Source organism: Panicum virgatum, chromosome 1K, assembly GCF_016808335.1.
Source record: "Panicum virgatum strain AP13 chromosome 1K, P.virgatum_v5, whole genome shotgun sequence".
NCBI classification, from domain to species: Eukaryota; Viridiplantae; Streptophyta; class Magnoliopsida; order Poales; family Poaceae; genus Panicum; species Panicum virgatum.
Window position 1 is genome coordinate 16,306,280 of NC_053136.1, and position 14,237 is coordinate 16,320,516.

At 44.1% G+C, this 14,237-nt stretch overlaps 1 protein-coding gene across 3 annotated transcripts; it reads left to right on the forward strand.

The window, feature by feature from the left end:
• The first annotated feature begins 1,671 nt into the window (after nt 1–1,671).
• LOC120697350 (transcription factor MYB3R-1-like) lies at nt 1,672–8,821 on the forward strand. 3 transcript variants are annotated; one of them, XM_039980535.1, is made up of 12 exons: nt 1,672–1,870; nt 2,184–2,268; nt 2,564–2,621; nt 3,203–3,302; nt 3,398–3,497; nt 4,400–4,528; nt 4,734–5,109; nt 5,567–5,627; nt 6,097–6,192; nt 6,283–6,382; nt 7,525–7,653; nt 7,735–8,821. In XM_039980535.1, the coding sequence occupies exons 2-12, from the start codon at nt 2,234–2,236 to the stop codon at nt 8,432–8,434; spliced, it is 1,884 nt and encodes a 627-aa protein (XP_039836469.1). In that variant the 5' UTR covers nt 1,672–1,870; nt 2,184–2,233; the 3' UTR covers nt 8,435–8,821. The 3 variants fall into 3 exon arrangements, with proteins under 3 accessions (XP_039836469.1, XP_039836474.1, XP_039836483.1); XM_039980540.1 differs by lacking the exon at nt 7,735–8,821 and adding an exon at nt 7,075–7,156; XM_039980549.1 differs by lacking the exons at nt 6,097–6,192; nt 7,525–7,653; nt 7,735–8,821 and having other exon boundaries at nt 6,279–6,343.
• The last annotated feature ends 5,416 nt before the right edge of the window (nt 8,822–14,237 follow it).

Below are 14,237 nucleotides of genomic sequence, written 5' to 3' on the forward strand. Positions count from 1 at the left end.
CATCCTAGCCTACTCCAGCCTCAATGCGCCTTGGTGCTCTTCAGCCGCCACACAGACGCACGCGGCCGCCGGGCACCATGCACAGCAGCTGGAGAGGACGTCGACGCCACGGACCCCGGCGTCGGAGAGCCCGCTGCTGTCGCCCGTGAGCTTCCTCGACGGCAGTTCGCTTGCACCCACCAAGAACCCGCTGCTCACGCTGTGCGCCTCCCCGAGCAGCACGGACTGCCGCCGCTCGACTCCCCGTCCGCCTCGCCACAAAGTCGCCGTCCCCGTCGCCCTCGCACCCAGCGAAGACGAGGCCGAGGTGAGCCGGAGGAGACGAGGCCGAGGCATGCCCGGCGGCGGCGCGCGTCGGAGGCCGGTGAGGAGGAAGCACCGGCGCCCTCCCTGCTATTGAAGAGGAGCGTCGCACGACAGAGGCCGACGACGAGGACGTGCCGGCGGCGTCCCTACTGCGAAGGAGGAGGAGCCGCCACTGCTATGGCTCCGCTCCGCGCCGCTCGCGGCAAAGGCTGGGGACCAGACGCCGGGTCTACACGCGTGGGAAGAGAGTGGCGCGGGAACACGCGGGAGGGGAGATACTTAGCGCTGCCGGTGCTATATAAGTGCCGAGCGAGCGCCTGGTTATCCCGATTGAGATGGCGAGCGGAACGAGATGGCGATTTGTAACGTCCCGTCTCGCTAGGCTGGGTCCGCTTACAACTCAGTTTTTTAAAATATAGACTGTCCTCATAAATTAATATCAGTCTTTTCTACACTCTTTGTCCACACTCGTGCACACTCGGGAAGAACTTCCCGAGCGGTCACTCACCCCCAAATTTCTGCGGACCAAACACGCTTAACTTGTTGATATGAGTATCATATTAATTCTATTAAGCTCTGGGTTGAGATGTCACACGATTCTATTAGATTGGTGATTTCTGGCATTTTTCTTTTTTTACCAATTCTAGCACTTTTAGGCTCTGTTTGTTTCCCTAGTACTAGTTGTACTAGGGAACTTGGACTATTAATTATTGATAATAAATAAAGACAGTTTGTAAAATTAACTCAACAATCTCTGTGTTATTTTATGAAAGAATCTAATGAGGTCTTTGACCACGTGATTAGAGGATGGTTATTGTAGCATCACTGTAGCCAATCATGAATTAATTATCGTCATTAGATTCGTCACGAAAAATTGTACCCATCTCTGAAAATTTTTTGCAAATAGGCTTCATTTAGTATTTCATACATGCAAGATTTTTTCTCGACTTGCGTGAACTAGGAAACCAAGGCCGAGTTGTTGGAGTTGCTCAAGCGATGGGTTTGCTACTGTAAACGAACTCAGTCAAGCTAATTAGCTAAGGCTCTGTTTAGTTCTCAAAAAATTTTCTATAGTACTCGTCACATCGAATATTCGGACACATGCAGGAGCATTAAATACAGTTAAAAAATAATTAATTATACAATCTAACTGATTAGTATGAGATGAATTTTTAAGTCTAATTAGTCTATGATTAAATATTATTTATCAATACAGTACCAAAATTAACAGTTTTTCACCGACTAAAAGGGCGTAAGCTGGCAGCAGTCAGCGGGAAAGGAACTGAGCGCGGGCCTGGCTGAGGTGCCACTTGCTCGTGCTTGGTGCTTCGGGACAGTTGGCGCGGCGCGCGGGTGCCACGCTTCTTGAACCCCTCGCCGTCGGAATCGAACTCGTGTCACTGTGAGCTCACTCTGACCTTCCTGCTCCTCCCTTCGCATCCCCTCCCGAATCCGCCTCGCCCTCGGCCAGGTCGTCGCCCCGGCGCCCGCCACCGCCGGCCGAGCCCTCTTCGCCAAGATCGCACCGCGCGTCCAGCACAGCGCCTAGCGCCCTCCTTCGCAGGTCAGCCTCGGAGCTCCTCGCTCCTTGTCGCTGCTCTCCTCCTCCTCCACCACCGCCGCCGCCCCGCTACTGGCGCCGGAAATGCAGATCCGCTCGGACCTGGATCGATTCATTCTTCTCTGAGCAATCATGCGCAAATCGGTGTAGCGGTTTGGTGTCCGCGGTGGGGTAGTCACTAGTCAGCAGTGCTGTTACCATTTGTTTCCCCCAAAAAAGAGTAAATGGGGGGTTCAACTGCAAGTCTGCAACCAGCACGCTTCAGTAACTGTGATGTGTCACCGTTCTGATTCTCTGTCCATCTGTTTGATCCCAGCTTCAGACGATGCCTCTGGTGGAACCGGGGCCTCGTCGCTGACCGCAGCCATGGAGCAGAGTAGCGATGGGATGCCAAGGCCGCGGTGAGTTCATGCCGCTGCAGCATTTAGGCTCGGTATGGGGAGCAGAGCTTCCCACCTGGAGCTTGATTCTTTGGGAATCTAGTGGGTTTGCTCTTAGTAAAATGTGGGCTTCAGCTTCCTGCAGCAAAATTAAGTTTCAGCAGAGTTTTCCCAACTTAAATAATCTGGGAGTAGGCATTAGCATACTTTTTGCTGACAAGTGAAACACAATAATCAAAGTTGTTCGCTGTGAATTACAAACTTGATAAGAGGACCGATTGCATAATGTTCACTTGATTATCTCTTCCTATTTTAGGAGGAATGTCAGCTCAACAAATCACTCGACCAACTCGGATGCGGTTGCTGAAGGCACGGTAATACCGCATTGACCCAGTTCTACCAGACAGAACACTCCAAACAGTTTTGTGTTTCCACATATGGAAATCTATTCCTTGATATTTCATAATTATTTTTATAAATTTGAAAGCACCGTTTACACCAAAACGACAAAGTACTTAAATCAGTACGATCTTGAGCCATCATAAAGAAAAAAAATATGCATAATTTATGTTCTCTTTTAGTTTCAGAAAAAAAACACCTAATATTTCTTCGTGTTGCCTCTAGGATCAATATGCGTTTTTAGATGACCAACAAATTATTATTTTTTATTTATTTGTACCAAACTATCAAGAAGGCCCTTCGTTACCTGCTTGATACAGTATTAGGGCAATGGAAAAAATATTTTGTTACTGTAATAAAATCAATCAGCGAGGAATTTGCATTTTAACTTCTTGTCAAACATTATTGTGCATGCAAATCTACTTTTATGTAGCATCAATTCCATGGCGACATGTTTGATCTTTGCCTGATTTATCAATCATTAAAAAGTTGATTCACGAACTTATATATGTAATTTGTTTTTTTACATTTCTGATCCAATTGAATGATTATTTAGTTGAATGGACCACCTTGCAAGAAGAATCTACACAGCTTCAATGAGTGCAGTAGTTCAAAGAATCTTGAAAGGACCAAATGCAGATGGTCACCAGAGGAAAGTTTTTAGGACTTTAAGTTTTATTATCTATGCTGTTTATCTTTTTTATCCCATCTTGTCTTCCAAGAGAAATAAACTGATTTTCCTTCCAGGAAGATGAGCTACTCACTAAATTGGTAAACAAACATGGGACCAAAAACTGGCAAACTATTGCATGCGCTTTACCTGACCGGAATGCACATGCATGCTTATCAAGGTAACTTATTGTTTGCACCGTATTATATATTCTTTTAAAGTTATGAATGTGACAAACTTTGCTCCATTATCTTGAATTACTACATTCGAAATGGTATATCTTCTTATTCTAAAACAGAATGTCGACCAACCTAAGAGGAACAAGGTCACATTATAGGCAGCCAAAAGTTGAGCTAGAGGACTCGAACCTTGGTAGTGTAGGTGTACACCCAACTCCTTCGACCAATTGAGCTATGCTCATTTCCTTATATCCTATTGTTTTGATCATTTAGTAGGCTATATTTAGCTTGCATTCCCATAACAAGGTGCTGTGACCACCATAGCGATATTTACTCAGCAGCTACCAGCTTGCCACATTGTCGTCCAAAAACTTTTCTATGCTGCATCTGACTAGCTGACAGCATGGTGTAGCCTTCTTGTTGATATAGTTGCATGTCATGGCTACTGGTAGTTTGACCTTATTCAGATTTCTCCAAGTAACAACCCAGATGGTTGCTTGTGACAAATCACAAAAAGTTCTTAGGAATCCTGATTCTCTGTATATTGCAATGCAACTTCTGCATTAGAAACTATTTTTGGAATACCTTTTTTGCTACTGTAACATAGTAAGTTGTTTGGCACCTTATACAATCTTTTCAACACTCATGCCTCTTCAGGACTTCTCTATGAAAGGCTGTAAGGCTCAAAAGGAAAAAACAAATCTTCACTCCGAATTTCTTCCAGACCTCATCTCCTAGAAATTGTTTACACTATTAATTTAATCATTGTTATAAATTAGAAACCTTAATGAATTTGATCAGTAGTGGTGTCAGAATGTCTGTTATATCATTTGACCATCTGCATTCAAATTCATTAGCTACTTAGTGTTTTTTCCACTTTTGTGCTGATGGACATTTAACACAGATGGAAATACATTCTAGACCCAGCAATAAACAAAGAGGCTTGGTCGCAACAAGAGGAGCTAAGATTGATTCGTGCACATCAAATATATGGAAACAAGTGGTGCAAAATGGCCAAACATTTCCCAGGGAGGTATGATTGGATGGTCTCGCACCCACCTCTCTTTATGTTAGCTACTAGAGTCTGTGCTTTGCTTTGAGGGGCACCGGCACGAAGCTTCTTGGTCACCTGTTGTCTGTTGATTTTCATTGTTCCCTTAGTGAAAACTCATTATGCATCTACCCTCTGAAACTACTGTGACGGTGGCACTAAAATTATTGGCATGGTGTACAACCAGGACAAATAATGCACTCAAGGAACACTGGAGGGGCTCTATGAAAAGAAAACTGGATTCATATTTAGCCTCAGGATTGCTCGAACAAGTTCCCGACCTTCATGAAAATCTATCAATTCCACAGAGCAGTCAGTCAGATATTCCAAAGGACAGCAAAGTTTCATCTGATAGAATTCGATTTTCATCAAGGTCCAAATTTAAACAAAATATCACAGAACTAAGTGGAGATACTTCAGTAGGAGAAAGTTCTGACTCCATCTATGCTAAAGCATTTGATGCCCATTCAGCCAAAGTCTCTGAAAATATAATAGCTAAACCGCAGCAGTGGGCAACAGCAAAAAAGAAACTGGATTTGGTGTCAAGCCCAGTGAAGCTCAAGGTGCGCACTGATGCCAAGGCTTTGTTGTTGTTTTGTGCACTTTGTATCTTTTTGGTCATTAGAATGCATATGCAGTTCTAGGTAACTGATAAGTTATATACTGATTTATTCATACCAAACTGCAAAGAAAGGCCTTTGTTAGTTCATGATTTTAAGGCTGCAGCAATTCTAGACCAACTGCTATGTTACTCTAGTACATAACCCTAATCGACAAAGAGAATGCATTTTAACTCATTGTCAAAAGCTTATTGTGTATGGATCTTTTGCTGTAATAAGAACATCTATGCCTGCTTATGCTTTCACTTGTATGCATCTTCTGCTGTAATAAATCTTAATTTTTTTACTAATTTCTGATCCAACTTAATGATTTGTTAGCACTTAATTTTTGGTAGTTTTCGTAATTTGTGTTAATATAATGGTATCCCAGTGCTTATGTTTGTTTTAACTATGGATGCAGAGTGATGTACCACCTGAAACTGTCAAACACCATCATCAAGAAATTGAATCAGAAAAGACAGGTAGTACTTAGAATGCATATTCATTAACGGTTGGTCGTTCTCCCAACTAGTTGGGGGATGTTTTCATTAGTGATGATTAAAATAATTGGAGATTCATTTAATGTACTTCAGATATCCCTGTTTATGCACGCAAAGCTGACTTTACTAATTACTACTAGTTGCTTCTATCAGGCTCAGCCCCATCCCATCCCACCCCCACCTTTTTTTTTTGCGAAGGCACTTGGGTTAATTCAAATCCTTATTTCACATTGGGTACTTTGTAGCATTATAGTTTTCATGTGGTCTCTTCTTGGTTCTTGCATCATTATGATTATATTGCTGTTCCTGTTATAGATGCATCATGGTTAGCTTTCATATAATACTATCATAAGCCCTCCTATAGGTTAAATTTGATTACTTGCTACATTCACATCTTTGTAGAATAGAAGTGTAGAGCTTATGTATTTAGATTTGGCTTTATTTGAAGCAGAGGGCCCACCATGCAAGAAAAATGGCTACTGCTTCAAGCAGGGAAGTACTTTAAAAAATTCTGAAAGGACCAAAGGCAGATGGTTAGCAGAGGAAAGTTGTTATCAACAACAGATTTAATTAACCATGTCAACTTGGGTTTGTTCATGCTCACTGAGAAAAAGAAATTGTATTTTCCTGTAGGAAGATGAAATTCTCACTAAAATGGTTACCAAGCATGGGCTGAAAAACTGGCGAACTATTGCATCTGCTATACCCGGCCGAAATGCACTACAATGCCGAATAAGGTAATTAGCTATTGATTTATAGTACTGAACTGTTTGTTCCTTTTTGTTGTTCGAGATGTGACAATTTTCATTTACTTGATTTAAATCAGCGTCTTGTATAGGTAACATCATTTTGCATTCATCATTTTTGTTGCCTATGTTTAGCTTGCATGACCACAACAATCTGCTGGAACCATCATGCAATCATCAGCCTACCACTGTTCTACTCTGAAGATGCACCTCTGTCGATACATTTGCTCACTGTTAACTTGTACTTATAAAGATTTTGATCGCGAGCAACAAAACTGGATGTTTGCACCTTTTTTCTTGAAGACACAGGAAAACTGCATGTTATTCCATTAAGAAGAAAGAATAAGTTATGGAAGTTTGTGCAGTTTTAAGTATTATACTTGCGCCTTTGAACAACTTTGACTACCAAAGCAAGCTCTGCTCTTGGCCATATAGGCGACTACCGCACTTTGTCCTCGGCTCCGGCACCATAGTTGCACCTACTCCTCTGCAACCCATAGCAAGAACTGACCGTTCCTTTGCTCATTGTGGCCAATACTGTTTGCTTTGTAATGTTACTTTTGTAATATGAAGATGCCACCTTCTGCCCACATAGTAGAAACCATAAAATGGAGATGACATCTTGTGCCCGCATAATAGGAACCACAAAAGGAATATGACATCTTATGCTCACTTCATTTAAGGAGAAAGTATGATGCCTCTTCTCACGGTGGACTGGTTAGAGCGTTGAACCCCTAGAGTCGTCGGAACTCCTGTCCTGACCAGGTTTGATGCTTGACACATTCTTAGGACAGCCTGGGGGTAGTCTCCCCCAATGGTTAAGGTCTTTTTTTTTTATGATATCTCTTCTGCGAATGTAAAATAACGAAAGTATTTTGTCCTGAATACGGTCTTTTCAAAACTTATTAAGCTGCTTCAGAACTGTATGTACGGTTCATATAATTTTCTGCGGTACAAAATCCCTTCAGACAGCATATCATGATCCTGTTTGAAACTACTCATTTTGTTAACTATCATTGTCAATTAGAAGCTTTTTATGGGTTGGAGTATGGACTAGTGAGAATTTTCAGTATGCATTGGCACTCTGCATTCAACTCACTAGAATTGACTCTGTTGATGGGCCTTCAATACAGATGGACACGCAGTCTGGACCCAGCAATAAACAAAGAGGATTGGTCAGAACAGGAGGAGCTAAAATTGATTCGTGCTCATCAAATATATGGAAGCCAGTGGCTTAAAATGGTCAAACATTTCCCAGGGAGGTACGATTGGATGATCTTTACTGTAAAAAAATAAAATGAAATGCACACTGCCTATTGAAAATGCTTTGTATGTGCGACCAGGACAAATCATGCACTCAAAGAACACTGGAGAGGATGTATGAAAGGAAAACTGAATTATTATTTAGCCTCAGGAATGCTAGAACAAATTCCAGACCTGCAAGAAAATCTATCAGTTCCAGAGAGCAGTCATTCAGAGATTCCAAAGGATGGCCAGGGTTCATCAGAAAGAAATCGACCACCATCTTTACCACTAAGACCCAAATCCGAAAGTGACCTCTCAGAACATGATGAAAATGCTTATATATCAGAAGAAGAAAGTTCTCACTGCATCTATCCTAAAGGTCTTGATGCTCATTCAGCTGAAGTCTATGAAAAGGTAATAGCCAAATCAATGCAGCGTGCAAGAGCCAGAAGGAAACTGGATTTTCTGTCAACCCCAGTGGAACTCAAGGTGTGCACCGCTGCAGCAAGTTGTCAAAGGCCTCCCCCAAAAATGGAACAAACAATTCCAACCAGCGACAATAGCTCTCCACCAGATGTATGCCAAGATATTCTACAAAATGCTGCAGCAGAACGTGTGGATGTGGTTATACCAACAGCTGCTAGTAACCCTCCCAATGATATTCCTTCACAGGCAACCCCAGATCCATGCTCACCAGAGATACATGAGGCGAATGCATCAGATCCTCTGGACATGCCCTACTGTGATGACTTGATAATCGATTCTCCTCCTTATCTGCATGGCAGTAGCTTCATATAGAATGAAGAGTGTTACTTACACAATCTGACAAAGTGCAACTTCAAGTATTGCGCTTGCTCGGTTGCATTCTTTTGTTTAGCAAGTGCTGAGGTACAAACTTAATGCTGTCTTCCTGAAATCCAACAGCTCCACGTACAAGGAGCTCGTTGCGTGTTGGACGGAACTTTTATCTTGGCAAAAGTTGGAATAATTCTGTTTTGTTAAATGTCACTGTCTCACTGGCGTGGAGGGCAGTTTTGTAAGTTTTGAACGCGAGTTTAATTTGTTTGTTTATCCTACTTGCTGGTTGTTTGAGGGAATGTAGACCATTTACAGAAACCAACTTTTACTATTTGTAGGAAGGCCAAACATCCAAACAGTGCAAGAGGAACCAGATTCGGATTTTAAGCTTTAAAGTTTTTTCTCTAACAATGAATTTGAAATTTGGAAACTATTTGGACATGATATTGTTCTCAATTTAAATTAAGTAACAAAAAAATCCATATGAAATATATTTTATTTTTTAGAATACAAATTAATAAAAAATGTAAAGAAAAAAGGAAAATAAATGTCCAGCTGTGCTAAGGCCCTCTGAGCCTCACGAGTCACGAGCGCTCTTGGGCTGCTTTCGTTACCCGCTCATGTGCTGGACCATCTGCTTTCATATCAACCATAGAGGAGAGATAAAAAAAACATATACATCTTTAGGAAGATTATTTTTCTTCCACATTGCATGAACACGTGGCGTCTTCCAATTGGGCAATTCGAATGCACGCTGTGCCAGGTGTCCACCATCAGTTTGGCTGGTCGGATATGTTTTTGTTTGTAAACTTCAAATGCCTTATTCTTTCAAACCAATGATCCATTTTCAGATCCATTTGAACCACCATATTGCATAGAATAAATGTAACAAAATAAGATCTAATTTAAATATATTTTTTATTTTTCAAAAAAAATGAACAGTTGAAGTATACCATTTCATCATTTTGAATACACTATTTCAACATTTAGATATACTATTTCAATATCTATATAAAAATGTTGATTTAGTTTTTACATAATGTTGAATTAAATATTTCAAAATGTTGACTATATTAGTAATATATGAATATAGTAGTTAAACTTTTATGTAAAAATATCTTATATAATTAGAATGTTGGATTATGTTTTCTCAAGGATGTTGAATAAATCTTCTATAACATTGTATGTCAAAGTATCATATGTTGTAAGTTCATTAGAGCAGCACCAGCGTATAAAACATGAGGTACTACACGTCAACCGAGTGCTATCTAGAACAAAACTCTCCTGCATGTAGCTAAGCATACCAAGTGCTACCTCGAAAAAATATTCATTCTTGCCTAACTGTTCTCGTCCCCTAACGTTTCCTTCCCGCAGATTTACCATAGCAGTGAAGAAAAATATTATTTACTTTGAAACACCGGGTGCAAAATCAAGCTGCATAGCTAAGATAGTGCTTTCGAGCACCCTCATCTCCAGTGTATGGCAATAGGAAATCTTTCTCTAAGGTTTCAGAGCACCCAAAATTCCTATGTTGGAGCTGCTCTTAGAAGAATAAAAGATGAAGAAAAAAAATAAACAAAAGCCTGCACCTGCTGTCGCGTTGCATAAAAAAAGGTTTGCGCGCTAATCGGTAGTGTTGCGGTAGAGTCGAACTAATGTGCTATATTTCTATTATTATTATTGATTTAGCCAAGGGACGGGTGTTAAAAAATAGGGGGGGGGGCCTGACCTGTGGGACGAACAGGGGTCCTGTCAAGGGCCAAACACCTCTTGAAGACCAAGAGACCTATGGGAAGAGAGAGGATGGTGCCCACACGTTGGGTAAGACATTTCAATAGGATCCATCACTGTTACAAAGAGAGTTAGTTGAAAAAGTATTAGTAGGAGTGGATGTGGTATCTGCTTCTATTTTTTGTAGCCAGAAATTAAATAGCTGTTTGCAGGAACGGTTGAGCGGATAACATGCCCACCCATGCAAATCGATTTATAGGGATGAGTTAGCCATGGCTTGCTCCTACAAATCAATTTTCAAAATAAAAAAATTGAAAATAGCAAAATAAAAGAAAAAATATCCCAGCCACCACCACAAGCCCCTCTACTACTGAGATATAATTTTTTAATGAAATATGCACACATGCATAAACCGAGGTTCAAACCGCTTACCTCAAACCTCGTGCATACCCTCCGCTCTACCACACCACACAGTCACTTGGTGACTCTATGAGGTAAGCTATTCTATTATATTAACTCTGAAAATCGATTTGTAGGTGCAGGTGACGCTATCACCAGCCTCTAGAAATTCATTTTTGAGGGCAGGTGACGCCATTACCTACCCCTAAAAATATTTTTCTATTCATTGTGAAAATTCATTTAAATATTTATTTATAGTAGAACAAATAAAAAATGAAACTTTATATTGTTGGTTATTGTGAACTATAGATAAAAAATAATATGTCAAGTATATTTCAGTATATATAAAGGTTAAGATTGTGGAAACCTATGAAAGTATGACTTGAGTTATATGAGATACTATATAGTTATAGCCATATGTAGGGCGTAACTATTAAATGATCGTGTGATCCTAAACAGTCTTAAATGAATAATATATAAACTATAAACTTTTTAGATTTCACCACTACAACTTTGATAGGGAACTACCCTACATCCGAGGTTGTTTGAAAAAAAAACCAAAACTTCTAGATTTTGAAAGAGTAAAGTACACCAGCGGTCCTCAAACTTGTAAGAGTGTGTCATATAGGTCCATCAACTCCGAAAGTGCATTTCTGGGTCCCTAAACTTTTTAAGTCGTTCACCGGAGGTCCATACGCATCCATGTGGGCAGCTAGCGCTGATGTGGCACGTTGACTAGGCGCCAGTCTTTCTTCTTCCTCCAGACATGGGTGCCAAGTGGCTCCGCTCGTCCGGCGAGCTCCGCGGCCTCGCTCGGCAGGCGAGCTCCGCGGCGAGGGGGCACCTCCGCTCGAGGGAGGGAGGGCGGCCCCGCGGCTCCGCTCGGCCGACGAGCTCCGCGGCGAGGGGGCGCCTATGCTCCGCGTCTCCTCCACCGCCGGGTAGCCCCTGGCCTGCGGAACTCGCTGGAGCCGCCATCCCGCCCCGCGCCGCCCACGTTGGTAGGAGGTGCGCGAGGAGGCTCGCCGCCGCACCGAGAGAACCGGATCTGGAGGGAGCACCGGCGCGGGGAGGCCGCCGCCGTGCCATGGACCCGCGCGGGCATACGCCATGGCCGCTGCCGCCATGGACCGGAGGGAGGAGTGCCGACGGGAGCTCGAGCCGCGCCATGGCCCCACGGCGGAGCTCGGTCGCGCGCGGAGCTCGATGGGGGCCCGGCAGCCCGGTCTCCACACACGGTGGAGGAGCTCGAGGGAGAGGGACAGGCGCGGCGCGGGATTGGGAGGAGGGGCGAGCTCGGCCGGCGCCACCGCATGCGCGCTCGCGGGTGTTCGCCGGTGGCCACCTCGTAGGGCTCCGGTGCGGTGCGGGCCTCCGGCCGCCACCGCCTTGGCCCCGCGTGGGTCCAGCCGGGACGGAGCTCCGGGGCCGCGTCCAGGCGCCCACGAGGCCGACGGGGCACGCTCGCCGGCCGCCTCCGCCCCGCCTCCGCTCTCGCTAGCCTTGTCGCCGGCGGAAGCCGCGCGCCGCCGCACACCATGGCGGGTGCCGTGGCAAGGACGGTGGCGGGGCACCGCGGCAAGGGTCGTGGAGGGGTGCCGCGGCAAGCGCAGAGGTCGGGCGCGGCGGCGAGGATGGTGGCGGGGCGCCGCGGCGAGCCCGGAGCCCGGGCGCGGCGGCGAGGATGGGTGCGGGGTGCCACGGCGAGTGCGGTGGCGGGGAGCGGCGGCGAGTGCGAAGGCGAAGCGCAGCGGCGGCGAGGGCGAAGGCGGAGCACAGCGGCGAGCTGGTGGCGGGGCGCGGGACGAGCGTCGCCAGCGCAGGGAGAGAGGGAGGGTGGGAGCCGTCGGCGCAAGGAGAGAGGATGGGTGGGAGAGAGAGAGGAAGGGGTGGAGAGAGGAAGGAGAGATGCATGAAAGATAAAGATGCCCAGTCAGCACGCCATGTCATCGATACTTGCTCACGTGGAGGGGTATGGACCTGCGGTGAACGACTTAAAAAGTTTAGGGACCCAAAAATGCACTTTCGAAGTTGATGGACCTATATGACACACTCTTACAAGTTTATGGACCTCCCATGCATTTTACTCATTTTGAAATTAGAGAATTTATAATAATTTTTTGAATTATGAAATGACCTTAGATGAAAATGTTACCAACTATAAAATTTTAGGCCTCACCAATCTCTACAATTAGTTACTACAACTATCTAAGCTAAATATTTAAGAGAACCTGTTATTGTCCAAGTATTTAAGTTCATTTTATTTGATTTTTGTATGTATTGCATGCATACTTTCTTTCACATTCTGGTTGGTCCAACAGCACGAAAAGATTCCATAAAACCAACCTCACATGTCAGTATCTAAATTAGTATGTATTTAACAGTAGAGAGGAGGCAGGCGGCTCAGGCCATTGACATAGAGGAGGATAGGTTGGAGGATGCCGTTGGAGATGGCAAGGATGAGGTGTCGGTGGTGAGATAGGAGCATAGCACGAAGGAGCCCAGGTGGAGATGCAAATGGAGCTGGCGGTGTTAAGAAGGGTGGTATTGTTATGAATTCAGCTTAATTACATGGGAATGAATTGTGAAAGGATCTAGGTGATGCCTAGAGGGGGGTGAATAGGCGAACCTGTAAAAAATCTGAAAAATTCTTCGCAACGGATTAGTCTGAAGGAAGTTCCGACACCTTTGTAGGAAGTTCCGATGGATAGGAACTTCCGACAATTGTATAGGAGCTTCCGACAATGGTAAGAATTTGAACGAATTATAAGTTTTCAGATGAATCTGGGAAAAGTGTTTGAATCAAAAGTTTACTAATAAGTCCTAGAGCAACCTGCAAGTGAATTCCCACAAAGGAACACTCCACAAAAGTAGATCGGGACAAAACGAGCTCAAAGTCAACAAGAACAAGTTAAGAACAATAAGAACAAGAGACACTCGATTTATTTCCCGAAGTTCACACCCAAAGGTGCTATGTCTCTGTTGAGGAAGGATTCAAGAGTAGACGCTCAAGAATCCCTATGCTCCTCACCCAAGGGCGAGATCACCTCTCAAGCTCAAGGTCACTTACTATGAGTTTCTCGAAGAGGAATGGAGATTACAAACTTCCCGGGGCGCACACACGCGAGAGGACGCTCCACGAGCGACGTCTAACCGTCTAGAAGCAAGCTTCAAGAGTAACAAACGTGAAACGACGGTTGGAGATGCTTCAAGTTCTCATGAGATGGAGAGGGCTGCTCACACAAGTTAATGGCTCAAGCTCACACTCAAATCTTGCTCTCACCCAAGCCCTAGCTCGAATCCTCACAAAGTTTAGCTCTTGGAAGGATTGGGGAGAAGTTTTGGAAGCCCTAAAGTGTGTTGTGTTCGTGGAGGCAGCAGCAAATGAGTGAGAGGGGTGAGGGGGTATAAATACCCAAGCCCAAAAATATAGCCGTTGTTGTGCTGTTATGTGGTTGTAGGAAGTTCCGACAATGTGGTAGGAACTTCCGACAAAAAGAAAACCTTTGGCCAAGAGCCCTTTATCGGCAAAGTCTAGCAACTTCTGTCAAAGGGGGTCGGAACTTCCGACCCCAAATTAATTCCAAGCCGAGCACCCTTTAACGGTAGAAATGAGCTACTTCCGGTGAGCTGGGTCGGAACTTCCGACCCCTACAGAAAAAACAGGCACAAG

Coding starts and splice junctions, on each gene's coding strand:
- LOC120697350 (XM_039980535.1), top strand. CDS start 2,234: ATGGAGCAGAGTAGCGATGGGATGCCAAGGCCGCG. Junction 3,303..3,397: donor CAGATGGTCACCAGAGGAAA/GTTTTTAGGACT, acceptor CCTTCCAGGAAG/ATGAGCTACTCACTAAATTG. Junction 5,628..6,096: donor AATTGAATCAGAAAAGACAG/GTAGTACTTAGA, acceptor TATTTGAAGCAG/AGGGCCCACCATGCAAGAAA.